Genomic DNA, 25,390 nt, shown 5'->3' with positions numbered 1-25,390 from the left:
GTGGCTCGGGCGCCGCTTGGGGAGGTGGTAAGCTAAATGCAATCCACCTCATTTCAATCCACGGTGAAATTCCCATCCGCCCGTCTTTCGGCCTAGAGAGAGAATGACTACCAGCACTACAGGTCACACTCGAAGTCGGGGGCATGCATTTAATCAACACGAGTATTTTAACACACATTATGGGCAGGAGCGGTGCTAGGCCCCGGGATTTAGTGGTGAATGAGAGGAACACAGCTGCCAGCCAGAGCTTTTGAAAGCATAACATTGGGTGATGTCACTCTCTGCTTAAAGCTTTCACCCCGCCCTGTGGTCCCAGGCCTTCTGCCCACCCCCAGCCCCGTCCCAACGTACTCTCCCTTCCCCGCCGCACAGCCACAGGGACTCCCCGCTCTTCCTCAGCCCCCCAAAGCTTCCACACCTCCGGGCTGTTGCAAGTGCTGTTCCCTCTGCTTGAAAACCTTTTCCTCAGACTTCCATTTCCTTATTCCTTCCTGTCACCATGGTTGAGATTTTATTTTATTTTTAAATTAAAAAAATATTTTATTGATTTTTTACAGAGAGGGAGAGGGATAGAGAGCCAGAAACATCGATGAGAAACATTGATCAGCTGCCTCCTGCACGCCCCCTACCGGGGATGTGCCCGCAACCAAGGTACATGCCCTTGACTGGAATTGAACCTGGGACCTTCCAGTCCTCAGGCTGACGCTCTATCCACTGAGCCAAACCGGTTTCGGCTTGGTTGAAATTTTATATAGTTGATTTCAGAGAGGGAGAAAGAGAGACAGAAACATCAACGATGAGAATCATTGGCCGCCTCCCGTATGCCCCCTACTGGGAATTGAACTCACAACCCGGGTATGTGCCCTGACCAGGAGTTGAACATTGACCTCCTGGTTCATAGGTTGACCCTCAACCAATGAGCCACACTGGCTGAGCCCCTCTCCTCATTCTTGATCACATGACCTTGTTTTATTTTGTCAGAGACTGTCTTGTCCACTTGTTTACTAAACCTCCTGGAATGGGGTACCAGCGCCAGGCAGGAACTGGTGTCTGCTAAGTATAGGTTGAACCACTGTGGTATGATGTGTACAGGACCTTGGTGAGTCCCAGGAAATGAAAGGCCAGCACGATAGTGGGTGGAGTGAGTGAGCAAGCAATGCAGATCCTTGTCGGCCATGTAGGGAGAGGGCTGGGGGCCTGGAGAAGCATTGAGTGAGAGAGATGCTCAAACGTTTTTAGGTTTTTTTTTTCTAAGAACAGTTTTTATTTTATTTTTTAAAATATATTTTATTGATTTTTTACAGAGAGGAAGGGAGAGAGCTAGAAACGTCGATGAGAGTGAAACATTGACCAGCTGCCTTTTGCACACCCCCTACCGGGGATGTGCCCGCAACCAATGTACATGTCCTTGACCGGAATCGAACCTGGGACCTTTCAGTCCCCAGTCCGTCGCTCTATCCACTGAGCCAAACCGGTTCTGGCCAGTTTTTATTTTTAGAGAGGGAGAGAAACATCAATGTGAGAGAGCAACATCAATTGGCTGCTTCCTGCATACCCACCAGAAATTAAGCCCACAACCTGGGCATGTGGCCTGACTGGGAATCAAACTGGCGACCTTCTGGTGATGGGATGATGCTCGAATGAACCACACTGCCCAGGGCGGCTCAGAGCTTTTGGAAAGGTCACTGGTTGTCAGTCAGCCAATTTGGAGGGAGCGGGGAGAGGGGCAGAGAGGACAGGAAGCCCTCTGTGATTTAGGGCAGTGGCGGCTTTGCACCCAGGTGTCTGGGTGTGTTAGAATTGACAGGATTTGGGGTCTTGTGGATGGAGGTGGGGAGGAAAGCCAATGCTTCTGGCTGGGGTCAGGGGCACAGGATAATGCGTCATGAGAGGGAGCTGGGCATGGGAGAGCCAGGTTGGGGGTGCGGTGTCAGAACTCAGATGACAGGATGAGTCTGAGGGGCCACTACCTTTGATGGTAATGTGATGTGGGTGGCTGGGGCCAGGTGAGCAGCTCTTCCCGGTCTGGAAGGTGAGAGGGTGGGACAGGTGAGCCTGCAGTTGGCCTTTGTCCTGCCAATGACACCACCACCAACTGGAGGAAGAGGGGAGGTCCAAGGTTTGATGGCCCAGAGACTGATGGAGGCACTGTGACGGGAGAGCTGGCTGCCGAGGGCTCGCTGGGGAGCCAGGGCGGGGCCTGTGCAGACTGATCACCCTGAACACCGCGGAGCCAGCTCTACTGCGGCTCAGCGCTGCACCAAGCTGGGCTGCTGGTGCAAGAGCTGGACAACAGGTCTGGGCTCTGAGGCGCCTGGGCTGAGGGCCCCTAAAACACTGGCGCATGCTGGCCGGGCTGACCCAGGGAGGTGTGCTGAGGCTGCTGTGGGGTCTGGCATGAGCTGCAGGGGTTGGAACCACGCCTGTCCCAGTTCCAGCTGTGCCGTGTGTCCAGCACAGGGTGACCCAGGAGGCAGAGGTGCTTCACTGCACAAACCAGCGTCTCCTGCCCTGAGACCAATGCAGGACCAGCGCCCAGCCCCTCTCCTGCCAGAGCCCGTTCCCCTGGTCAGGGATGGCACAGAGGAAAACACACCAACAACATTTATTGATCAGTTCTCCCCAGGAGGCCAGTGCCAGGGCCCAGGGGCTGGGACTCTATGAGAAGATCTGGGGCCCAGTGTGCCCCGTGGTCCCAAGGCCTGTTGGTCCTCCCGCTAAGCTTCCCAGGTCAAGTCCTGTGGAGTCCCTGGCTGTGTCAGACCGGAAAGCTGCCTTCGCGGAGAAAGAGGACATGTGGGGAGAGGCCACATGCTGCCTTAAAATGTGCCCATTCCAACATGAGCATGAGACGGGAGGGAAACTGAGGCAAGAGGGTAGAACCCACAGGAAAAAGTGACAGGGGGTCTGAAAGTGAGGTAGGGAGGACCAGCATCTTTCAGGCCCCGAGACAGAATGGGGAGAGAGGGAGATTTCCAGCTCCTTCCTCCTGGCTCCGGAAGAGTGAGCAGAAGAGAAGTGGGGGTTCTGGTCAGTCAGGGGTGAGTCCTGAACAGCTCCATCCCCAGGGGTGTCTGTGGGGCAGCCATGCTTGAGGGGCCGCAGTGCCTGCCCCGGTCCTGTGTGCCCCCGCCCGTGGCATGCACCAGAGGGGAGGCGGCCGCATCCTGGCTGGGCCCTCACTGAGCCTTTTTGGTCACCTTCTGGTTCTTCAGCATCACGTAGGTGATGAACAGCCCTGGAACACACAGACCAGGAAGGCCAGGTAAGAGCGTGGCAGTGACCCATACAGGGGGCCAAGGACCTCCCAACCACCCTCCAGCCACCTGGCCATCTCCCTAGTCACCCATCAAACCGCACCTCAGCCCACATTAATTCAACAAACATCACTGAGTGCTCACCACGGGCCATTCGCTGCATTTAGTGTTTCAGATTCTACAGGATACAAGATCCACCCAACTATCCATCTCACCAGCAACCACCTGTCCCCCTACCTACCTGTTTCCCACCTGCCCACTCAACATCCAGCACCCACTCACCCCCCTCCTCCATCATCCAGTCCTCTGATTGCTGACTCACTTAAACCACTTTCTTAAGCATCAGCTTAGTGCCGTGGCCTAGGTGGGAGCTGAGGACACAGTAATAATGAAGACAGTCCGAGCACACCCACACACTAAACCAGGGAGGCAAGAGAGGTACAGGAATTATGCACCAGGCTGACAAGGGGTGAGAGGTGGTTGAGGTGTGAGCAGTACAATGATGGCGGTATGGAGGGAGCAGGAAAGCGGGAGACATCCCAATAGAGCCCAGTGAGCCCAGGCATGTGGAAGGCTGACTGTGGCCCTGAGGGATGGACAGGGAAACCCCCAGGGTGAAGTGAAGGCAGAGAGCCCTAAGCAGATGTCCAGCAAGTTCAGGGGCGGGAGAGGATCATGGTTCTCTCCCCAAATGCCCTGTTCACAGGAATGATGACTTACCCACGAACAGGAGCAGCAGCAGGCCAGCAGCTAGCGGGATGGCAACAGCATAGGCTCGGGGCAGGAAATACTTGTGGATGACATGCTGGCTGTCGATGAATGGCTGGCATCCAGGGCAGAGGGCTGTGAGCATTCCCCAAGCCCAGACACCACCCCCCCCCCCCCATCTCAGGGGCTGGCCCCACCCAACCACTGGGACAGCATTTGCTTTTCTTTAAGGTGATGGCTATTGGGTGTCTTGGTTTGCTCCCTTCCTGCATTTATTTAATAGATGTTAACTGGGCACTCGCCCTAAGTTGGTGCTGGGGACCTGGCAGGGAACAGGAGAAAGGACTTGCTCTCAGGCCCTCACAGCCTATCAGGGGAAAAGCCTGGAGTGATCCCCAGCCTGGGCTCCAAGCTCCTCCTTACCAACATTTTTCTCCAAAGGACACCAAGTTCTGCGAGCCCTTGCCTCCCAGACACGCTGCCCTTCTTAAGCAGTAACAACAGACCACTGCCACCCCAATCCTAACGGCCCTCACAGAATCCATCGGGTCCCATCATGCCCAGGCGCCAGCAGGATGACCAGAAGGACTAGACCTCCCATCAAAGGCAGAGCAAACCAGGATCAGCGTAGCAGTTAAGGACATGGCCTTGGCTCAGCCCTTCTTCCTGAGCCTCAGCTTCCTCATCTATAAGATGGGGACGGCACTAGCATCTTCCTCATAGGGCTATTCTGGAGATTTCATGAGATATTTCATGAGGCACCTCGCACACTTCCTGACACGTAATAGCTGCTTAAGTGACGTCAGGGGTCGGCTGCAAGACGCACGCGTGGAGGCGAGAGGGGGCGGTGAGTCACATACCAAGAGGATCACCCAGGCGGTGTAGTAGGTGAAGATGATGAGGCTAACGGCGACGAGGCCGAGTCCCACCACCTGGTCGGTCCCCGTGGCCTGGAGAAAAGGAAGGGCTCAATTGACGAAGCGACTCCGCTTAGGTGTCATGGAGGGGGCGTCGCAGCCTGATTACGCTGGCACCGAGCGTGCCGGGCCTCGGCGTTTTCATCCGTACAATGGGCCGGCGGGAGAGCAATCCGGCTTCCGATTGCCCAAGCCCCGTCTCCAGAACAGACCTGGGGTCCCCAACCCCAACATCCCACCGCAAGCTCACCATTGCCCCACGCTCCTCTCCGGAGCACCAAGCCACATCCGGTTCCGGATCCGGGCCCTTCAGGCCTTCGGCCGCGTGGCACGCCGGGAATCGTAGTCCTTACGCCGGCCCGCCCAGGCCCACAATGTCCAAGAAAGGTAGGCACCGCCTCCCCGCTTTGCATGTCGGGAAATGTAGTTTCTCAAGAGCTTTGGGGGACAGGTTGTTCTTGAATCTTCCTAGGTAAGGGGCCGAATTGAGAATCCAGACTGAGTGGTACTCGTGGCCTCAGCCCTGCCGAACCCGCCCAGAAGAAAAGTCCATTTCTAAAGATCCCAAAGTCCCAAGGCCGGAGCAGGGTGGGGTTGGGGAGGGGTCAGAAGTCTCATTTTCTTTTCAGATGGGGAGAATGAGGCTCAGAGATGGCCGAGATCTTGCAGGAGATCACATTTCGAGTCGGTGGCGAAGCCAACACCAGAACCTAGGGCCCTACGTGCTGGTCCCGGGACCCTAACTCGGTGGAAGGGAGGATGCAGAGAAGGTCACACCCCGGCAGGGGGTGGGAGGAGGAGGGGCTGGCCCGCCCCGCGGGATGGGGAGGGTTTCGATCAGCTGTCAGGAGGAAGTGCTCAGAGGAGAGGCTTAGTGGGGGGCAGGGGCAGGAGCAGAGCCAGACAGCTCCCGGCCAGAAACCCCCAGGAAGGACCCCTGGCGTCCCTATCCTCCTTCCCTGCAGGGATGAGGCCAGGGTGACCCTCCCTCGCCTCACCGCCGCCTCTCCTGGTTGTCCCGACCACCCTAGGCAGCAGCTGACAGGTTTTCGGCAGCGTCTGCAGGCCACCTCCTCCCCCACCCCCCCTTCCCCGTCCCCGATTTGGAGGCCCTTTCCTCGGAGAGCAAGGGGAAGTGGGGCCTCATCATAGATCGTGGCCGGGCCCTCCAGTTGTGGGGTCTGGAACTCTGCCTTCCCACACCTCGGGGGCTAGCTGCTCCTCACTCAGCATGTCTCACTGGGATGCCGCCCATCACAGGGACACACCTTCACAGCTGGACAGGGTTCCTTCCCTCCTCTGTGCTCCGCAGCCCATGTGTCTCCATGGTGACTCTTGTCACCGCATTTTTTAAAATATATTTTTTATTGATTTTAGAGAGGAAGGGAGATGGAGATAGAAACATCAATGATGAGAATCATTGATCAGCTGCCTCCTGCACGCCCCTCTACTGGGGATTGAGCCTGCAACCTAGGCATGTGCCCTTGGCTGGAATCGAACCTGGGACCCTTCAGTCCACAGGCCGACACTCTATCCACTGAGCCTAACCAGCTAGGGCTGTCTCTGCATTTTCATTAGCTGATTAACTTGATCTGGCCCACTTGACTACGGGCTAGCTGAGGATAGAGTCTGTGGTCACTGCTGTATCCCCAGTGCCTAGAATGGGGCTTCGCACATAGCTTTGAATCAACCAACCAGCTTTAAGATTCCGTGGCTGTTTGGACCTTGAAATATAGCATCGGGGAGTGGGCGTGAGGCACCTAGATATGGCCTGAACCTGGCATGTTCCTTCCAGCTGCACCTGTCTCTGGGCTGAGACCACCTCTGACCGTGGGGACTGCCCTCCCAAAGCTGATAGAGCAATCTGATTTTTCACTTGGCAATACCGCGTTCCAAAGGAGCGACCCTTTTTGGCGAATAGCCCAGTTTCTTCCCTTGCCGTCTCAGGACAGACTCTGGGCTCAGCTGAGAGCCAGTGTTTCCTTCCCCAGGCGAGCACTGAGCAGGGGAAGGGACCGAGAATCAGCCTCCAGGGCTTCCAGGGGCTATGCCTGGGCACCAGCCCTGAGGGGCGGGAACAATGCAGTGGCAGCGACGAGGCCTGGTAGTCTGGTTCCTTCTGGCCTGTCCAAAGCCAGTGAGGTTTCCTGCCACTTCTGAGCTCCTAAAAGGTCCAGGGTGCCTCGTCTTTCTCAGAGATTGGTGCAGACTTCTCTGTAACTCTAACCCGGGCAGGAAGCGAGGGGCCCAGGCCTGGAAATTTACACAGGGTGGGGACATGCTTGGGACCTCCCGTAGGTCAAGCTGTACGCCCACTTTCTCATTTGCAGCGGAGAGAGACTCCAGCTTTCTGTCTCCGGGCACACTTGCTAGAGGACACCTGCTGGCTGGTTAGAACTGGGCTGAGGTCAGAGTGGCACTGCCTAGACCTGAGGCTGGCAGGAAACCACACCTGTGGGCTTCACTCCCTCCCCAGCCGCTGGTGTGAGAAAGCTGGTAATAACCGTGACTTCAGCCAGGACTTGGAAAAGTCCGGCCACTTACTTTGTCTCCAGCCCCGGAAGCATCACACTTGGTTTCCATCTGCTGCTGCCTTTGACCCCAAAGTCAAGTGGACAAAACAAACAAGAACCAATATGCCATAACAAACAAAAATTGCAACGTTTAATTATTCCCCCAAACCAAGACACTGACACTAGGCTGATTCCCCTTTACAATGTTATTTTCTACGGTAGAAGCTGGGACAGAGATACAAACACAGCCCACTGAATCAGGGTGTGGTGGTGGCAACATTCTGTTAGAAAAGAGGGGAATTAAAAAAAAAAAAAAAAAGGAAAAAAAAAAAAAAACCTCCCTCCACCCCCCCATTTCCCTGCTCTCCTCCCTCAAGAGGATGCGGGCATTGTCCATCCGGCAGGTTGTGCCATGTGGTCAGTTTGTGGGGTGACCAAAAATAATGACCTAAAAATATTGTAATTTTTATTTTCTTTAAATCTCCTAGTAAAAACGTTAAACTGTCTTCCAAGATTCCAAACTGACATTGCATAGACCAATTCCTTTCCAAAAAATATCTCTAATATATTCCTCTCTATCTCTATAGAATTTTAAGCCTAGGAGCTGCGGGCGCCTAGTGGGAAGTCACTGAGTTTGAGGGGACGGAGGGCTCCCCCGCGGGGCGGGGCCGGGGCTCGGGGCCCCCAGCCCCAGCCAGCGGGAATTTGGTCACGGCCGAGTGTGCAGTCCGATCACCCTGGCCCAGGGCCCGGCCTGGGAGGATGTGGCAGGCTCGGTCTCCTGGGGTCACTGTCAAGTTCAGACCTCATCTGGAGTGGGGCTGGGGTTCCCAGTTTGGGGAGTCTGCCACCAGCACCAAGGCCAGCTGTTTTATGCCCCACAGCCCCAGAACTGATTCAGACTTCCCGCTGGGCTGCAGTCCTGCAGACACAGGGGGGAAGGGCGGAACCCCATCTTCTGGGGTCACTACCTGTGGAGACGGTGCAGCCAATCCCCTTTTAAAGTGCCAGGTGTCCACGGGACGGAAGGGACCCACAGAGCCGAGCAGAGCCTTCTCCAGCCAGAGCAAATGCTCCAGCCTGCCTCGGCAGGCACCTTCTAGCATTCGTTTTTGAAAGGGTTAGGAGATTAAAAACAAAAAATCCGAGAAATGTTCTGGCCCAGCTGGGAGGTTCTAAGACCAAGACTCCAACTGGTGCCAGCTGGGGCAGAAAGACGGGGCCCTCCCAGCCTGGGGAGGACCCCACTCCCACCCCTGCCAGAGGGAGCAGCAGTATCCCACCCCGGCCAGATCACCAGCGCTGCTGGGACCGGCCAGTGGGCGGGGCAGAGAACAGAACCACCTCCCTCACCTGGAGGAGGAAAAATACCTAACTTCGAACCCAAAAAAGGGGGAGAAAAGGAGAAAAAAAAGAAGTGTAGGGTAAAGTAAACACCAGCCTGCTGGGTTTATACAAAAATGGTTAAATTGAGAGCGGCAGGGGATCTGTCCAGGGCCTGGCTGGCAGCCAGCACCACCTTCAAGCAAGTACTGAGGACAGGGAGGAAAGTGCTCGGAGCAGAGGCTCAGTGAGGGGCGGGGCGGGGGCAGGGCCAGACTGCTCCCCACCAGAACCCCATGAGGACCCCGTGCCCAGAGAGGGGAAGCTTCCAGAGGAGGGCTCAGGCTTTCTGGGCCAGTCCCAGCCCACCTGCCCCTCCAGCAGTGGCCTCAGCCTGGGCCAGCTGACCCTGAGGGGGGGAAAGGGGTGGTGCTCGCCCAGCCCCGTCGGGCCCCAGACCTCCGAGGGCTTGGGAGGCACCTTCCTGGCTTTCTACAAGAAACCAGCTGCTCAGGGCCCAGCCCCGGGCAGAGAGGAACCGTCTTCGAAGCTCAGACCTTTCTCAGCGTGGGTCTCGGGCCTGAGCAGCAGCTAACTAGAGGGAGGAGAGGTGGCGCCACGTGCCAGCCGGGCTGTGAGGGCCGGGCCGCTGGCTGCACAGCAGGCAGGGCCCAGGAATCCTTGGGAAGGGACCAGAGGAAGGGCGGGCGAGGGCCGGTGGGGCTGTGCTGGACACAAGCATGTGCAAAGTGCAGGCTGCCGGGCAGCAGGAGAACATTCGCCGGGGGAAGGAGTCTCAAACTGGAGTGTGGGTGGGGTCTGAGGTCTTGGCCCCCAGGAGGAGGCCGCCAGCAGGTCTCCCAGGGCACAGGGGAGGGGTAGCTGAAGCACTAAGCAGTCAGAGGGCCACGGTGGCAGGGTTCTGGGGGTGAACTGGCCCCCAAGGGCAGGGGGCAATGGGACAGAGCCTGCCAGGGCATGGTTGGGCTGGTGCTCCTAGAGCGAGCGGGGACACAGGGCAAGAGGCCCCTCGGCCACAAGCAGCTCCGTGTGTGTAGGAGCCGCTGCATGTCCTCATCAAGGGGCCAGGTGGGTCTCCAGCAGGGTGTCCTGGCCATCTCTGCCGTGCCCACCTACTTCATGGGCCTGCCCTCTAGTGGTTCAGAGAAGAATATTCACAGTGGTGCCCAGGCCCTAGGCCAGGAAGGTCCCAGCGCGGACAGGAGGACAATGGAATGATGCGGTGGGGCAGCAGTGGGGCTGGAGTGCATGGAGGAGGCACAGATGAGATGCAGAGTGGATGGTGGCCCAAAGGGGAAGGACCCTCGTGGAATGACGCGGACCTGGACGCCCGCGAAGGCAGGGCCTTCCTCCAGCTGGACACCGGCTCCTCAATGGCTTTCAATCACGACTGGCTCGTACACCCCAGAGGAGACCCTGTGGGGAGAGACAGATCAGCTCACCCAGGAGGCCATGGGGAGATGGCAGATGCAATTCTGAGCCTTGGCAGCAGGGGTCAGCAGAGCAATACCAGGGGGCAGGTCTGGGCCCCTGGGCAGCCCAGCCAAGTCTCCTCCAGCTCTGGCCCTGGATGTGAAAGGGGCACTTTCCCACCCTGCCCACAGGAGCCCTGCCGTGGGCATCGCCTCCACCCCTCCGCTCCTTCAGCGAGCCAGGCACACTATAGATTCATGGTTAGGAGGGCACTGGCACTCTATAAACTAGAGTTCAAGCCCAAGTTTGACCCTACCGCCCTTCCTCCTCATCTGGGACTATCACGAGGGCAAAAACACTGCTCACCGTCATATGCCCAGCACCTCACTCAGTGCCTGGTGCCCAGGGAACACCCGTCCATACATCATCACGGTTAAGGGGTTCCCAACCCAGGAGGAAGGGAAAGCAGAGTCCAAAATACAGACTAAAGCTGCCGCCCTGTGCTAGGCACTTTCCAAGGCTGCCTCTGATGCCCTGGGCGCCAACCCCGGAGCCCTGTCCCAGGTCACACCATTGGAGATGGAGAAACCGAGGCTCAGAGGGAGGTGACTGGCCCCAGGCCACTCTGTGGTGACAAGATCAGGCATTCGAAGCCAGGTCAGCAGGCGTCAGAGACCTTGCTCTGGGCACCACGCTCCCATGGCCATCCTGACCACCCCCGAGCCCTCACCTACCTGTTGGCCAGCTGGATGCCGCTCAGCGTGGTGGAGCCGTCGCGGCTCACGAACAGCCGGAGGTTGCTGTCTGCGGGAGCAGGGAGAGGCGGAGGCTGAGCAGGCGGGAGCCCCGGAGCAGGCGGCCCGGCCCCCGGCCCCCGCCCTCCCGCCCTCCCGCCCGGCGCAGGCCGCTCACCCTCCGTGTTGCTGCCGTCGGTGAAGTCCTGGCTCTGCATGATCTTCTCCACGATGTCGTCGGCGTCGATCCGAGTGTCATCCACCCAGGTCGGGTGGCTCTCCACCGAGTCCTTCTTCCGCCTGGAGCGGGGTGGGCGGAGGCACACGGTCAGGGTGGTAACAGCACAGGGACGGCAGCAGTGACCACCTACATCGCTTGGGATGCTCCCCGTGCACAGGACGTGACGCATGCCGCCCGGCTGTGCAGGTGCCACCACCACGGTCTCTCAGAGGAGGACGCAGAGGCTGAGAGGCCTGGCGGGGACCTCTGGCACACTAAGTCACACACAGCAACCGCGGCCGGAGCACGTGCACGCCAGTTAGGTCAGGGCCGACTCATGAACATCAACTGGCTGAGTCATCAGCACCCAGCCCTGAGGCGGGGACTCTGGTGTCCCGTGTCACAGGCAAAGGAGCAAAGGTTCAGGGAGCCCCCGGGAGGGGTCTGTTCTCCGGAAGGCTGAGCAGAGACTCACCGGAACGAGCGGTCTGACAGATGCGCAGGCCGGGGCGGCCGGGGCGGCTTCTCGGGGGGCCGGTGCTCACGCTCGCCCCCCTCGGGGCCCTCCACCGTCATGCTAAGGCCCCCGGAGGCGCTGCTGCTGGTGGACGTGTTGCGACGGTGCGTCAGGTCGGAGAGGCTGGAGGAGCGGGAGTGCTCCGTGCTGTAGCCTGGGGGGCAGGGCGTGCGTTACGAGGCAGCGGGCACTATGGGAGGCCGAGGGCGCGGCCAGGCGGGCACTATGGGAGGCCAAGGGCACGGCCAGGCGGGCACTATGGGAGGCCGAGGGCGCGGCCAGGCGGGCACTATGGGAGGCCAAGGGCACGGCCAGGCGGGCACTATGGGAGGCCGAGGGCGCGGCCAGGCGGGCACTATGGGAGGCCAAGGGCGCGGCCAGGCGGGCACTATGGGAGGCCGAGGGCGAGGCCAGGCGGGCACTATGAGAGGCCGAGGGCACAGGCCAGGCGGGCACTATGGGAGGCCGAGGGCACAGGCCAGGCGGGCACTATGGGAGGCCGAGGGCGCGGCCAGGCGGGCACTATGGGAGGCCGAGGGCGAGGCCAGGCGGGCACTATGGGAGGCCGAGGGCACAGGCCAGGCGGGCACTATGGGAGGCCAAGGGCACGGCCAGGCGGGCACTATGGGAGGCCGAGGGCGCGGCCAGGCGGGCACTCACCAGAGATCTTGGACTGCTGGCTGGCGTAGCTGGAGTTGCGGGAGTGGCCAGAGTGGAACACCTCCTCGGGGCTGGACAGGTTCTGGTCTGTCTCCTCCGGAAGCCCTGGACGGCGGGAGAGGGAGGGTTACCAGGTGTCCGTCCTCGCCCTGAGTCTGGCGGGGTGTCAGCGGGAGGAACACTGTGTAAACTGACGTTAGCAGGAGCGGCAATCTGCTCCCAGCCACAGTGCACCATCTGGACCCAGGGCCATTCATTCTACAAACATCTGCCAGGCACCGCCTCCATGCAGGTGCTCTGCTGGGTGCTCTGAGCAGGAGACAGGGTGTCCCAGGCCGCGGGGGAGAAAGAATATTTAACACACGACCCACAATTTCAGTGAGCGGTGCAGAGCAGTGTGTGAGAGTCTGACCCAGTCTGAGATCAGGGAGGGCTTCTCTGAGGCGGCGGCCTTAACGTGAGACCATCAGGAGGCGTGGGAGGAAGCAAGGCAGATAAGGCATCAAAGGGCCTTCTGGAGGGAACTAGGCAGAGGCCCTGAAGCTTGTGAGCTTCGGTCAATGCAGTTAGAAGAAAGCAAACCGGGGTGAGGGGAACTGGCTGACAGCCATGTCCAAGGTCACCCATAAGCCCAGCTACGGAACTAACATCCCAGCACTCCCAGCAGGAGGTGCAGGGGAACCCCCCAGGGCCGTGGGCACCACCCACCAGGCCTCCCGAGGTAAACACAGGAAGCGAGGCTTGCCCAGCCCCTTTGGAGATGAGCACAGCCAGGCCACCAGCAGGACGCCAGGCCTGACTGTGTCCCCACCCAAAGTCAAGTGGCTTTCTAAGCCAGCAGGTTCTGTGCAGAGCGGGACAGGGGTAGAGAAAGCCAGCCACAGAGGCATTTGGGGCTCCCGCCCCACGCTGCCTGGGAGAGGCATCTCTGCTAGTCTGCACAAAGGCTCATCTACATTGGGGTGGCCTGCTCCCCAGATCTCCGCTCTGGGGACCCACACCCAGAAGCTGCGGACAGTAATGATGCTGCATTCCCCCGTGCAAGCCCAGGCTGATGCAGCAAGCACCCCCGCTCTCCGCTCTGGGCTCACTGGCCGGGTCTCCAGGAAAAGTGCAAGGGAGTTGGCTTTTGAGGTCAGGGGTCCCTCCCTGCTGCCAGCCCCCGAGGGCAGAAACCAGCAAACATCTGCTGAGCCACCGGCTCTGTGCCCTAATTGCTCTTGCGACACAAATTAGGGCCAGCACGTGCTGTGCGGCCTTGCCAGAGCCTCCGCTCCTGGTGGCGCCTGCTCTCCTGCTGGCACCCCCTCTCCTAATCGCCAAGCAGCGCTTCTGGGGATGCAGGTTGGTCTGAAGTTTGTATAACATTAGTAATAGTGATAACTTAGTAGAAATACACAGAGTACATACTCTGTTAAGGCGAGGCGCACCCATTTGCTCAGTTCATCCCCCAAGCAACCCAAGATGTGGTTACTACTGCTGACCCCATTTTACAGGAGGACACTGAGGCCCAAAGAGGCAAAATGGCCAGCCAAGGTCACGCAGCACATGGGGGAGAACAAACGCTCACAGCACAAGTCCCTCTGCCAGGACACTATGCCCCGTGCCTAAGATTCAGCTCCAAGGCCATCACTTCAGGGAGACTTCCCTGACCCAGAGCTGCCTTCCGTGTCTCTCACGGCTCCTTCTCCGTTGGTAGACATGCCCCTGACTTAGTTATCGTCTGATTGACGCCTGTCTCTCCTGCTAGATGGGGAGGGCCCCGGGGTCAGGGACACCATGTCAGACTCTGTCCAGGGCCCCGCGTGGTGCTGGCACACGGTAGGGGCTTCCACAATGCCCGCCGTGGAAGCATGGACACCCCGGAGGCAAAGGGATGGCAGGTAAGGCGGGCAGGCAGGCAGGGAACGGTACCTGAGCTGAGAATGGTGGGCCGGGCCTTATGGGGCCGGGACCCTGTCAGGGAGCTGGTGCTGCTGCTGCAACTGCTGCTGGTCCCGCCTCCCTTACACGTCAGCTGCAAGGAGGAATCCTGGCCGGGGATGGAGATGGACTTGGCAGTGGACGGCGGCCTTGGAGGACAGAGAGGGGTATGACTGTGTGCCCCAGGCTTGGGGCCAGCTGAGCCCCACCCCTCAGCCTGCACCCACACTCACGTCTTGAAGCAGGGGTCTCCAGAGAGCAGGAACATCCCGATGGTGACCTGGGAGACAAGGAGAAGTCAGCCATACCACGTCCACTCACTCAGCCCAGGCGCCTGCACTCCTGTGGCCTCCCTGCTCCGGCTTCAGACAGGGCTCGGAGTCTGATCCTATCTCTGCCCCCTGATGGCCCCGGGGAAGCCATGCAGAAGGCAGACCTGAGCCTGACATCTGCTTCATGGGACAGTGAGAGGATGCAGCGAGGTGAGGGTCACTTGGCTTAGCACCTGGCTGGGAGTGACCAAGCAGCAGAAGCCAGCTACCACTACCTCCAACCACAGCCGGCCCGGGAGCCACTCTCCACCCTCAGCACCCAGGGGGCGTGGGGAGGGAAGGAGGCTGGAGAAGCTGGCCCAGTGAGTAGGGGGTTTGTAGTCCACACAGAGGGCAGGGCTTAGTGAAAGTGTCTTGAGTAAAGCACAAACCCATTAGAAACTTAAGGATTTAACGTCCACCTGGACAAAGGTTTTGGCAATGGCCCACACAAGGCAATGCTTGGCTTCCCAAATCTGGGCTGAGATGGAACGACGGGTGGGCATGAGGCTCAGATCCAAGGCACCATCAACAAAGAGAAGACCACTGGGTTAGGAGCTTTTTAAAACATTATGGATTATTTTTTTGGCCACGATAGCAGCCTACAAAGGAGGTGACGGTGCCAGGTTGTAGAGGAGGGACGAGACCCAGACTCGGAGGAAGTGACTGCTCAAGACAGGCTGAGGCCTTGGGGCCAAGGCCATCTCTCTCCCTCCCCCCGGTGCCCCTGCCCCGGCCTGAGGTGTATGGGCCACTGGGATGCGGCTGAAAGCTCCCAGCTCCCACCACAATCAGCCGATGCTTTCTCGGTGCCTCCGACTCCCTCTGCACAGGGTCGGGGAGACCCCGGAGCCTCTGCCCACCACTTCGGGCCCAGCTCCGCCTGGCACAGCGTGCTCCCCCTGGGTCAGCCGGCAGAGGTGCAGCTAGGGCAAGATGTTTGCTCAGCCAGGTGGGAGGGTGTGGAGACAAGGAAGAGAGGTGAGCGGGTGGCAGATGCCCAGATTATCTCTGTCCCGGGAGGCCACGGAGGCAGCTGCCCAGCCACAGGAAACCAGCACGTGGGTCCCTGGATCAGCCTTCTCAGCCTGCCAGGTGGAGGGGTGGGAGGTGCCGGTCACATGCTTCACCGGGACCTCAGGCTGCCTCGTGTCAGATGGGGCAATGGGAGGGCCTGAATGTGGTCTCAGTGCCAGCTTCGCCGTGACCCAGGCTGATGATCTAACCTCCGTGCCTCATCTCCTTCCTGTGCAAAACGGGGACTAATAACACACCCCAAACCCCACGGGGCTGTTGTCAGGCATCACAAGACAAGAGGTGGCCACACTCAGCAATGCTGATCTCACCAAACCCTCAAAGAGACTGTTGGGGTCCAGCCCCTGACTATGGATGGGGAAACTGAGGCCAGTGGCCGAGCCAGGCCTTTGGTGGTGGTTTCCTGACCCAGGACCCACATCCTCCCAGCACCCCTCACTGCTGTCTACAACCCTCAGGGAAGCTGGTGAGGAGCAGGCTGCCCGGTCCCCTGGTGAGGGCACAGAGGCGGCGGCAGGGCCAGTACCTTGAGGATCGAGTTGTCCTGGCGGGTGTTCTTCGTGTCATACCCCTCCAGCAGGCAGCAGCGCACGGTGGAGCCCGAGCCTGCAAACTCGGCCAGGTTCAAGTCGGCAAAGCCCAGCTGGAGGGAGAGAGGGGAGGAGACTGTGGACGGCTGCAGGGAGTGTGGGTGCCGGGCTGGCAGCACAAGGGTTAACTTGGCGGAGGGGGAGGGGGACGCACCGCAGCCCAGACGGCCTGTTGCATAACCTGCACCCAAGGACAGAGGCCGGGCTGGTGGCTGAGGTTGGCGGCTCCGACGTGGCAGAGCCAGGAGCTCACATCCCTGAGCCACACAAAGCGCCCTTTGTGCCGTGTCCCAGAGTGCACCGGGGCAGCGCCCGAGATGAAAGGACATTGTTGTCTGTGACACAGACACATTGTTCCCCGGGAAACAAGGCTGCGCTGTGGGAGCCGCCGGACAGCGGGCAGGGGAGGAAGTCCCGTGGGAACCTGGCGTTGGGCTGTGGGCGGGGGGCACTCTGCGGGGTGCGAGGAGCCCCTCCTGGAGCTGGAGTGAGGGTCCTCAGACACAGAGAGAGCAGCGGGGATGGGGAAGGAGGTGGAGAGAGTGCCAGAGCAGGGTCTGTGAGTTAAGGCCTTCTAGGTGGAAGCCGGTTCTGACAGGCCCGAGGGGCAGCAGAGGCCCAGGTGAGGGAGGCTGGGATTGGAACAGGGTGACCAACCCCACGCAGGACCCCACGTTTACCGAGCACCTGCTGCTGCAAGTCGGACTTCGGGGCGTGGGAGCCAGAATCAAGGACTAAGGCCACACTCCCGCCCCGCCACCAGCTCAGTGACCCCCTCTTACAGACAAGCAGGCCGGCTCAGAGAGGAGGCCACAGGCGCAGGCCCCGGAGGGCGTGACCAGGACAACCAGCCTGGACTCGGCCTGACCAGCCCCACGTCTGGCCACCTCTTTGGGCCTCAGTTTCCCCCTCTGTGTGAAGGAGCTGAGCCAGCGTGGACGTCTGATTGGAGATCAGGGAGGGAAGGGCCTGGCGGGTCTGACAGGTGCTGGGCGCCTGACCATCACTGCCGGGTGCACAGAGGATGCTCCAGCTGTTTGCTGGTAGTGTCTGTCCTGGCTGGGCAGCCGTCCGCACCCAGTGAGCCAGCGGGAGGGAAATTTCCACTCCGAGCACCTTCCCCAGGCCGGCTCTGGCCACCCTGCCCTCTGCCCCTGCGGGCACGTGAGCAGCAGCCGGGGCAGCGCACAGGGCCGAGCTTCCTGCCTCCGGTGGGTGGGAGGGAACCCGCCCTGCGCTCAGGGTGAGGTGAGGCAGAGGCATCTCCCCTCGGACCTCACTAAGCCCCCCTTCTCCAGCGTGCGACCCCCCGGAGCCCCCAGGGGGAGGGGCTCTAAGGGCCGAGCAAGCTTATTCACAGCCAGAGGTAACCCGCTTCTCCTGCCTTCCCCAGGGGAATGTGGGGCTGAGATGTGGGGGCTGAACCCTCTGTGGGCGCAGCGAGAACCTAGCAACGACACACATGCAGCAGCGGCACTGGCTGAGTCACCGTCCCCCAGCCACATAAAGGGACCTGCTGCTCTGAAAGCAACAGGGAACTGGTGATGACATGAAAACACGCCCATGACGTATTGGCAAGAACAGCAGCAGGCTGCAGAATCCACTCAGTGTGGTGAGAACAAGTCCCTTTTGTGTAGTGAAAAGTCACACACACAGGACTGCACACACCTCAGGACTGCACACACACACAGGACTGCGCACACATACACAGGACTGCACACACACACAGGACTGTACACACATACACAGGACTGCACACACCCCAGGACTGCACACACACACAGGACTGCACACACACATAGGACTGCACACACACAGGACTGCACACACCACAGGACTGCACACACCACAGGACTGCACACACAGGACTGCACACACCACAGGACTGCACACACACACAGGACTGCACATATCAGGGCTCATGTAAGATGCTCATTCTACGGTTCTCTACACTATATCGAACATTTTACTGACTGCTCTGTGTGTATATATTTCATAATACTTTTTCTTAAAAGGTCTGGAACAATCTAATGAATCCCAATGCTGGGATGGGGGAGGGCCTGGAAAGGAAGGGGGCATAAACCACCCTCTGCAGTCTACGGACGTCCACAAACATGCGCTGTGTGTCTGTGAAGTGTAAAGACAGTCAATAGAAATATTTCCAAAAAGCGATATGTCTCCTGTAGGGCTGAGTGTCTCCTGTTGGGGCAGAAATGGGGCTGGAGGTTCTTCTGGGAGCTTCTTTCATGCCTGGGCCCCCCATCCCAGCTCTGCACCCCCATCCCACAGCCCTTCACACCATTCCACTCACCTTGGAATAAGTCTTCCCGCCTTTCAGCTCCTGCACAGGGAGACAGACATAGCAGGTGACTAGGAAATCCAAGGGACCTCAGATGTCTCCCCATTTCCCCAATCCCCAGCCCCCCAAAAGTGACTACAAGCGGAGCGACTCACCCCATTATCCCTGAGGGGGAGAGGCCAGGGGATGGGCCTAAGGCCACCGGAGCAGTAGCCCACGCCCATCCCGCCCGGCCCAGAGCCCGGCCTCACCTTGCGAACCGACACCCGGAAGACGCAGGGGTCCAGCAGGCCGGTGGCCGGGTTGGCGCTCATCTTACACACGAAGGTGAACCGCTTCCGCCAGCGCACACAGTTCTCCTGCACCTCCTCCCTGCGGGCGGACGGACAGGTGAGCGGGGTGCAGGCCATCGCCTGGGGACTAGGAGGGACGCTCACCTCCAGGGAGGCAATGACGGAGGGGGGAGGAAGGAAGGCAGCGCTGGCTTTTCACTTTGTATCACAAAGTGACTGCAGTTTCATAACGAGAATGTGCCTGTGTGTGTTGTGAACACAAAATATGCAACAAAAAATGAAAAACAGGGCGGGTGCGGTCAGGCGGGGGGCAGCTGCCCCTCCCTCTGCTCCCAGTGCTGTGCACCCACCCCCTTGTCCAGTGGCCTTGGCTGACTCCGCCGCTGCCATTACCTCCCGCTGGCCATGCCAGGTGACCCTCCCAGCAGTGCTCCCAGCTGGACCACCTGCCCATTTCACAGGTGAAGAGACTGAGGCAGGCAAACTGCCCGGTCCCACCCAGTCAGGAAACAGCGGTCCTAAGCCCAGTGCCGCCGGCTCCAGAGCCCCTTCTTCACCCCCAGTAACAGCAGTAACAGCTAATGCTCACACAGCCCTCCCGTGTGCTTTACAAACCAGGGCCGGCCGGCCATGGTCACGCCGACCCTTCAGATGGGGACTCATTAATCCAATCCTACGTTCAAAGAAACCAGAGCTCCGGGGCGGAGACCCTAGCCCCGAGGCCCGCAGGTGGCAGAGCAGACCAGGGTCTGGAGCCCAAGCAGCCTGGCTCAGGTGCCACCCGTGCAACCCTCACCACCCCGGGCCTAAGACGCTCCTCGGGGCCCTCCGCTCTCCCGACAGGAGATGGGGAAGAACTTGCAGCCCCCTGAGTTCTTCCTGGGCCGGGGGGGGGGGGGGGGGGGGGGGGGCGGGGCATGACCAAGCCCCAAATTCAGAATCCACTTAAGAGGGACGCGCTCTGTGCCCAGGAGTGGGTGGGATTGGGGGAGCAACTCATCTGAGCCTTTCCCAGCTGCTGCGGGGGCCTGGCAGGAGCTGGGGCGGCGGAGGCACATGTCACAAGATGAGCTCTGCACCCCTGTGCTCATCTCCTCCACCCACCCCAACCCGCCCCCCACAGCCTGGCTGGCAGAACCGGTGCGCAGGAAGGGAGGGGCCGGCAGGAGAGACGTTATCTCCAGCCGCATCCCACCTAACAGGAGTGGCCGAGGGACAGTGAGGAAGTGACCGCACCACGCCCGGGTCCCGAGGAGTCAGGGCACTGCCAGGCTGGGGCCCGGGGGTGGAGGCTGGGTGCAGGATGCTGCAACCTCGGAAGGCAGGCTCTATGCCACCCCCCACCCTGCAGCTGAGGGCACTGAGGCAACAGACCGCCCAGGTCACACCCCCAGGGACTGATGAAGCAGGATTCAAACCCAGGACAGTCCGACTGCAGAGCCATGGGCCACGGAGCCGCAAAGCCTGGCAGGGACTGGCCCCGCAGTGGACTTACAGACCGACACCTGCCAGTGATGACTCAGTGTCACCGGAGAGGGGGAGGGCGACTAGGGAAGGTGACTGGCTGCAGGGAGGTGACATTCAAGCTCACACCCAGCTGCAGAATGAGGCGCAGCCAGTGGGGAGACAGTTCCAGGCTGCAGGGACAGACTGCGTGAGAAGCAGACGTACTCAGGTCTCCAGGCTGATGCAGGCCTGAGCAGAGCTTCTGTGCGGGGCTCCCTGCTCTGAGGACAGGCCAAGGCTTGTCCCACATCCGGCCAGGTCTGTGACCGGGGCAACAGGACTCAGGGCAAGCAGTCTTGGGGCACAGCCCTCACTCTCTGAGCAACTCAGCTGGGACTCGACCTCTCCACCCTCATTAGTAAACAGGTGCACCAGCCGCTCACTCGTGGGCACCTGGGAGCATTCAGTGATGTGAGCCGGGTGTGTGTGTGTGTCCATGAGATGTGTGTTATCTGGTGAAGGCACTCGGGATCTAGAGAGACTCAGTCACCAGAATGCTCCAGCCCAGTACAAAAATTAATTCAAAATGAAACGAAGACCTAAATATAAGATCTGAAACAATAAATTACATAGAACAAAACTATGGACTTTGGTCATAGAGAACATTTTATGAATTTGACCCTATGACCCCAAACACAGGGGAAGTAAAGGCAAAAATAAATGAGTGGGACCATATCAAACGAAAAAGCTTTTGTACAGAGAAGAAACAGACAACAAAATAAAAAGGCTACCAACCAAATGGGACATATTTGCAAAAAGTAGCTTCAGACAAGGGGTTAATATCCAAAAAATATACAGAACTCATACAACTCAATACCAAACAAACAACCCAGTTAGAAAATAGACAGATGGCCTCTCCCAAGAAGACATACAAACGGCCATCAGATATGTGAAGAGATGTTCAACTTCACTAGCCATTAGGAAAATGTAAATCAAAACTATGAGATACCACCTCACACCTGTTTGAATGGCTACAATCAACACGACAGGAAATAAGTGTTGGCGAGGTTGTGGAGAAAAGGAAGCCCTCATTCACTGCTGGTGGGGATGTAAACTGGTACAGCCACTATGGCAAACAGGATGGCGGCTCCTCAGGGATGAAATACTGCCATTGCGACAACAGGAATGCACCTTGAGAATGTTATGCTAAGTAAAATAAGTCAGTCAGAAAATGCTAAGAACAGCCGAAACCGGTTTGGCTCAGTGGTAGAGCGTTGGTCTGCGGACTCAGAGGTCCGGGTTTGATTCCGGTCAAGGGCATGTACATTGGTTGCGGGCACATCCCCGGTAGGGGGTGTGCAGGAGGCGGCTGGTCAATGTTTCTCTCTCATTGACGTTTCTGGCTCTCTATCTCTCTCCCTTCCTCTCTGTAAAAAATCAATAAAATATATTAAAAAAAAAAAAAAAAAGCTAAGAACAATCTGATCTCACTCATGAGTGGGATATAAAACTGAAACTCAAAGACACAGAGAGAGATCAGTGTGGTGTTTACCAGAAGGAGGGGGGTAGTAAAGAGTAAAGGGGACCAAAAAAATCTAAATAAATGAAAAGACATCCTGCCATCATGGATCAAAAGGTTTAACATTGTTAAGACACCAATACTCCCAAATTGATTTAAAAATTCAACATAATCATTATCAAAATCTCAACTGTTGTCTTTGTAGAATTTTGACAAGTTGAGCCTAAACATTGAAAAATCAAAAGACCAGAATAGTTAAAACAATCTAGAAAAAGTAGGACATAATTAAGGAATTCATATGTGTGAACTGCAAAACTTTTACAAAGCAACAATAATTAAGACAGCGTGGCTGTGGCATAAGGACAGACACACAGGTCGATAGGATAGAATTGAAAGTCTAAAAATAAACTTTCACATTTATGGTCAACTATTACAACAAAGGTGCCTGTGGTGGGGAACAGTCTTTATCTGGGACAACTGGATATCATATGCAAAAGAGGATCCCTTTCTCAAACCATGTAAAATAACTAGCTCAAAGTCAATCAAAGACCTGTGTTTAAGAGCTGAAACTATAAAATTCTTAGACAAAAACACAGGGGCAATGCTTTGTGATGTGGGATTAGGCAACTGTTTCTTAGTTATGACATCAAAAATACAAGTGACAAAAGAAAGATATAAATGTATTGAACTTCATCAAAATTAATAACTTCATCAAAATTAAACTCACAAAATTAAAAATGTTTGTGATTCGCCCTAACTGGTCTGGCTCAGTGGATAGAGCGTTGGCCTGCAGACTGAAGGGTCCCAGGTTTGATTCCGGTCAAGGGCATGTACCTTAGTTGCAGGCACATCCCCAGGAGGAGATGTGCAGGAGGCAGCTGATCAATTTTCTCTCTCATCAGTGTTTCTAACTCTCTATCCCTCTCTGTAAAATATCAATAAAATATATTTTTAAAAATGTTTGTGATTCAAAGAACAGCATCAAGAAAGTAAAAAGACAACCCACGGTTTGAAGGAAAATATTTACAAATCAAATGAATGATAAAGGACTTGTAACCAAAATATATAAAGAGGACTGACTTACAACTCAATAAAAAGACAAAAGCCCAATTAGAAAATGGGCAAAGGATCGGAATAGACCTTTCTCCAGAGACGATATACAAATGGCCAATAAATAAGCACATGAGAAGGTGCCCAGTATCATTACTCATCCGGGAAACACAAATCAAAACTATAATGAGCTACCACTTCACACCCACTAGGATGGCTATCATCAGCAGATAATAACAAGTGAAGTGCCAGCAAGAGTGTAAGCAACTGGAACCCTCATATACGCTGGTAGGAATGTAAAGTGGTGTAACCACTTTGGAAAAACAGTTCGGCAGATCTTCAAAAGGTTAAATATGGAGTTACCATGTGACCCAGCAATTTTACTCCTAGGTATCTATCCAAGAGAAATGAAAACCTACATCCACATAAAAACTTGTACATGGCCGAAACCAGTTTGGCTCAGTGGTAGAGCGTCGGTCTGCGGACTGAAAGGTCCAGGGTTCGATTCCGGTCAAGGGCATGTACATTGGTTGAGGGCACATCCCCGGTGTGGGGTGTGTAAGAGGCAGCTGGTCGATGTTTCTCTCTCATCGACGTTTCTAGCTCTCTATCTCTCTCCCTTCCTCTCTGTAAAAAATCAATAAAATATACTTTAAAAAAAAAAAAAAAAAACTTGTACACAGCAACATTATTCATAATAGCCAAGAAATTAAAAGCAACCCAAATGTCCATCAACTGAGGAATGGATATATATATATTGGAATCTTGTTCCGTAATAAAATCGCTTTACATGCTACAATGTAAATTAGCCTTGTAAACATTATGCTCAGTGAAAGAAGCCAGTCATAATGAACTGTGTATTATATGACTCCATTTACATGAAATGTCGAGAATAGGCAAATCCATAAGAGATAGAAAGATTAGGAGATGGGACAATAGGGAGAAATGGGGAATAACTGCTATGGGTATGGGGTTTCTTTTGGGGTGACGAAATGTTCTAAAATTGACTGTGCTGATGGTCACACTACTCAGAATATACAAAAATCACTAAACTGCCCACTTTAAATGGGGGGATTATGTGGCATGTGAATGACCTCTTAAAAAAAAACTGATGCAAACACACACACACACACACACACACACACACCAAAAACCCACCCATAAGTCAGATCAAGAGAGAAAAATAGAGAAGACAGATCAGGGAAGGGGTGTGGGTGGGGAGTGCTGGGTAGAGGTGAGAAGGTGGGGGCTGCTATGTCACGTGCATAGTTAGGGAAAGCCCTTAAGGCAGTGACTTCTAAGCAAGGCCTGGAGTGAAATGAGGCTGAGGGCTAAGCAAACACTGGGGAAGAGCTGTCCAGAAGCGTGAACTCCAAGTGCAAAGGCCCTGAGCAGACACATGCTTGGCACAGAGGTCTGCAGCTCATGGACGGGGGAGGAGGACAGAGGGGATGAGGCTGGCAAGGGAGCAGAGGTCAGGCCCCGGAGGGCCATGGTGAGGACTCTGGACCTTATTCTGACAGCGCTTCTGTCTTGCCACTACGGAGTCTGGCTTTCGGCCCGAGCAGCCCTGATGGAGCGGTAGAAGGGCAGAAAGTGGGAACACTTCCCAAGCAGCCGAAGTCCCCAGTCTAAAAGGGGGGGCAGCTGGGGCTACAGCTCCCACATGGACCCTCAGATGTCCTCCCTCCCCCTCTGCGGGACCCAGCCCAGGAGCTGGACGCAGCTGGAGACCTGGAGAGGAAGCTCAGTGCTGGGCGTGTTGGGACACCCGGAGGAATTGGGGATTAGTGTCTGGAACAAAAACTGATACCACACTGTGGGCTCCCTCTCCCTTCCCCTCTGTGAGCCTGCCAAGGAGCACCAGCCAGGAGGCCTGGGCCCCAGCGGTTCCCGGCAGCCCGGCCAGAGAAAGGCGCGTGGGGCCCTCCCGGCTCAGGTGACAGCGTCTTCCGTCTCCCGGGCAGGGCTCACCGGATCGGGTGCCGGCCCCCCTCTTGTTTCCACGGGGCTCAAACACACCGTTAAATGCCACACTCCCCAGGGAAGAGCTCCCACCCTTCCTGGGCCTCCCCCAGGAGGTCACAGCAAGGACAACACACATGCCCCAATGGTGGCCGTTTCCCAAGGCCTACTGTGAGCCACTGGAACTCTTCAGCACTGAAAGCTGGGTGCTACCCTGGTTCCCTGTACAGACGGGGAAAGTGGGGCTCGGGAAGGCTGAGTGACTCAGAGCCGTGAGCGGAGTGTGGTCTCAGCCCCGGGCCCATCTGTGCGCCAGAGATGGCACAGCCAGGACTCAGCCCTGCCGCCTCCTCAGGGCCCCTCAGTGCACACCCAGTGCGCGGCACGGGGTCCCAGGCACAGGACAGGGATAATGAGAAGGGAGGAACAGGGGTGGGGGGCAGATGTTCATTAAAAAAAAAGGGGGGGGGGCATGAGGATATCAAACAGGTGGCCATGAGCCCGGGGTGAGAGCTGGCCAGGCCAGGTTTGAGGAAATCTCAGAGACTCAAGTCTCTGAAAGACCTCTTATTAAGCACTTACTAAGTGCCCGGCACTGCCGAAGGCCCTAGCGACTTACACAGTAACCACAACAGACAGAAATGCCTGCCTGCAGGGGGCTTGTAGTCCGGCAGTG

General features: G+C 57.2%; 2 protein-coding genes across 2 annotated transcripts in view; both read right to left on the bottom strand.

Annotated features, from left to right (window-relative positions):
- Window positions 1-2,588: 2,588 nt before the first annotated feature.
- Window positions 2,589-5,633, bottom strand: DPM2 (dolichyl-phosphate mannosyltransferase subunit 2, regulatory). Its single transcript, XM_084899918.1, has 4 exons — window positions 5,133-5,633; window positions 4,826-4,915; window positions 3,978-4,080; window positions 2,589-3,238 (listed from the first exon to the last, which is right to left on the bottom strand). The coding sequence occupies exons 1-4, from the start codon at window positions 5,133-5,135 to the stop codon at window positions 3,180-3,182; spliced, it is 255 nt and encodes an 84-aa protein (XP_084756044.1). The 5' UTR covers window positions 5,136-5,633; the 3' UTR covers window positions 2,589-3,179.
- A 1,886-nt stretch (window positions 5,634-7,519) lies between these two features.
- Window positions 7,520-25,390, bottom strand: part of EEIG1 (estrogen-induced osteoclastogenesis regulator 1) — a 33,821-nt gene continuing 15,950 nt past the window's right edge. Inside the window, exons 2-11 of the mRNA XM_084899917.1 lie at window positions 18,693-18,813; window positions 18,454-18,483; window positions 16,079-16,195; window positions 14,440-14,486; window positions 14,198-14,355; window positions 12,284-12,388; window positions 11,582-11,777; window positions 11,065-11,186; window positions 10,887-10,956; window positions 7,520-10,155 (exon numbers count right to left, since the gene is read on the bottom strand). Of these exons, the coding sequence (XP_084756043.1) occupies window positions 10,110-10,155; window positions 10,887-10,956; window positions 11,065-11,186; window positions 11,582-11,777; window positions 12,284-12,388; window positions 14,198-14,355; window positions 14,440-14,486; window positions 16,079-16,195; window positions 18,454-18,483; window positions 18,693-18,813 (1,012 nt within the window). The 3' untranslated portion in view covers window positions 7,520-10,109. The remainder of the gene's footprint in view (window positions 10,156-10,886; window positions 10,957-11,064; window positions 11,187-11,581; window positions 11,778-12,283; window positions 12,389-14,197; window positions 14,356-14,439; window positions 14,487-16,078; window positions 16,196-18,453; window positions 18,484-18,692; window positions 18,814-25,390) is intronic.

This window comes from Pipistrellus hanaki, assembly GCF_964339955.1.
Source record: "Pipistrellus hanaki genome assembly, chromosome: 11".
NCBI classification, from domain to species: domain Eukaryota; kingdom Metazoa; phylum Chordata; class Mammalia; order Chiroptera; family Vespertilionidae; genus Pipistrellus; species Pipistrellus hanaki.
This window is presented reverse-complemented; position numbering and strand designations above follow the sequence as displayed.

What these genes read in the sequence shown, in the direction of transcription:
- DPM2 (XM_084899918.1), bottom strand. An exon ending in CCGCCTGGGTGATCCTCTTG is followed by an intron (nt 4,081 to 4,825) that starts GTATGTGACTCA and finishes CCTGGATGCCAG; the next exon opens with CCATTCATCGACAGCCAGCA. An exon ending in GCTGCTGCTCCTGTTCGTGG is followed by an intron (nt 3,239 to 3,977) that starts GTAAGTCATCAT and finishes TGTGTGTTCCAG; the next exon opens with GGCTGTTCATCACCTACGTG.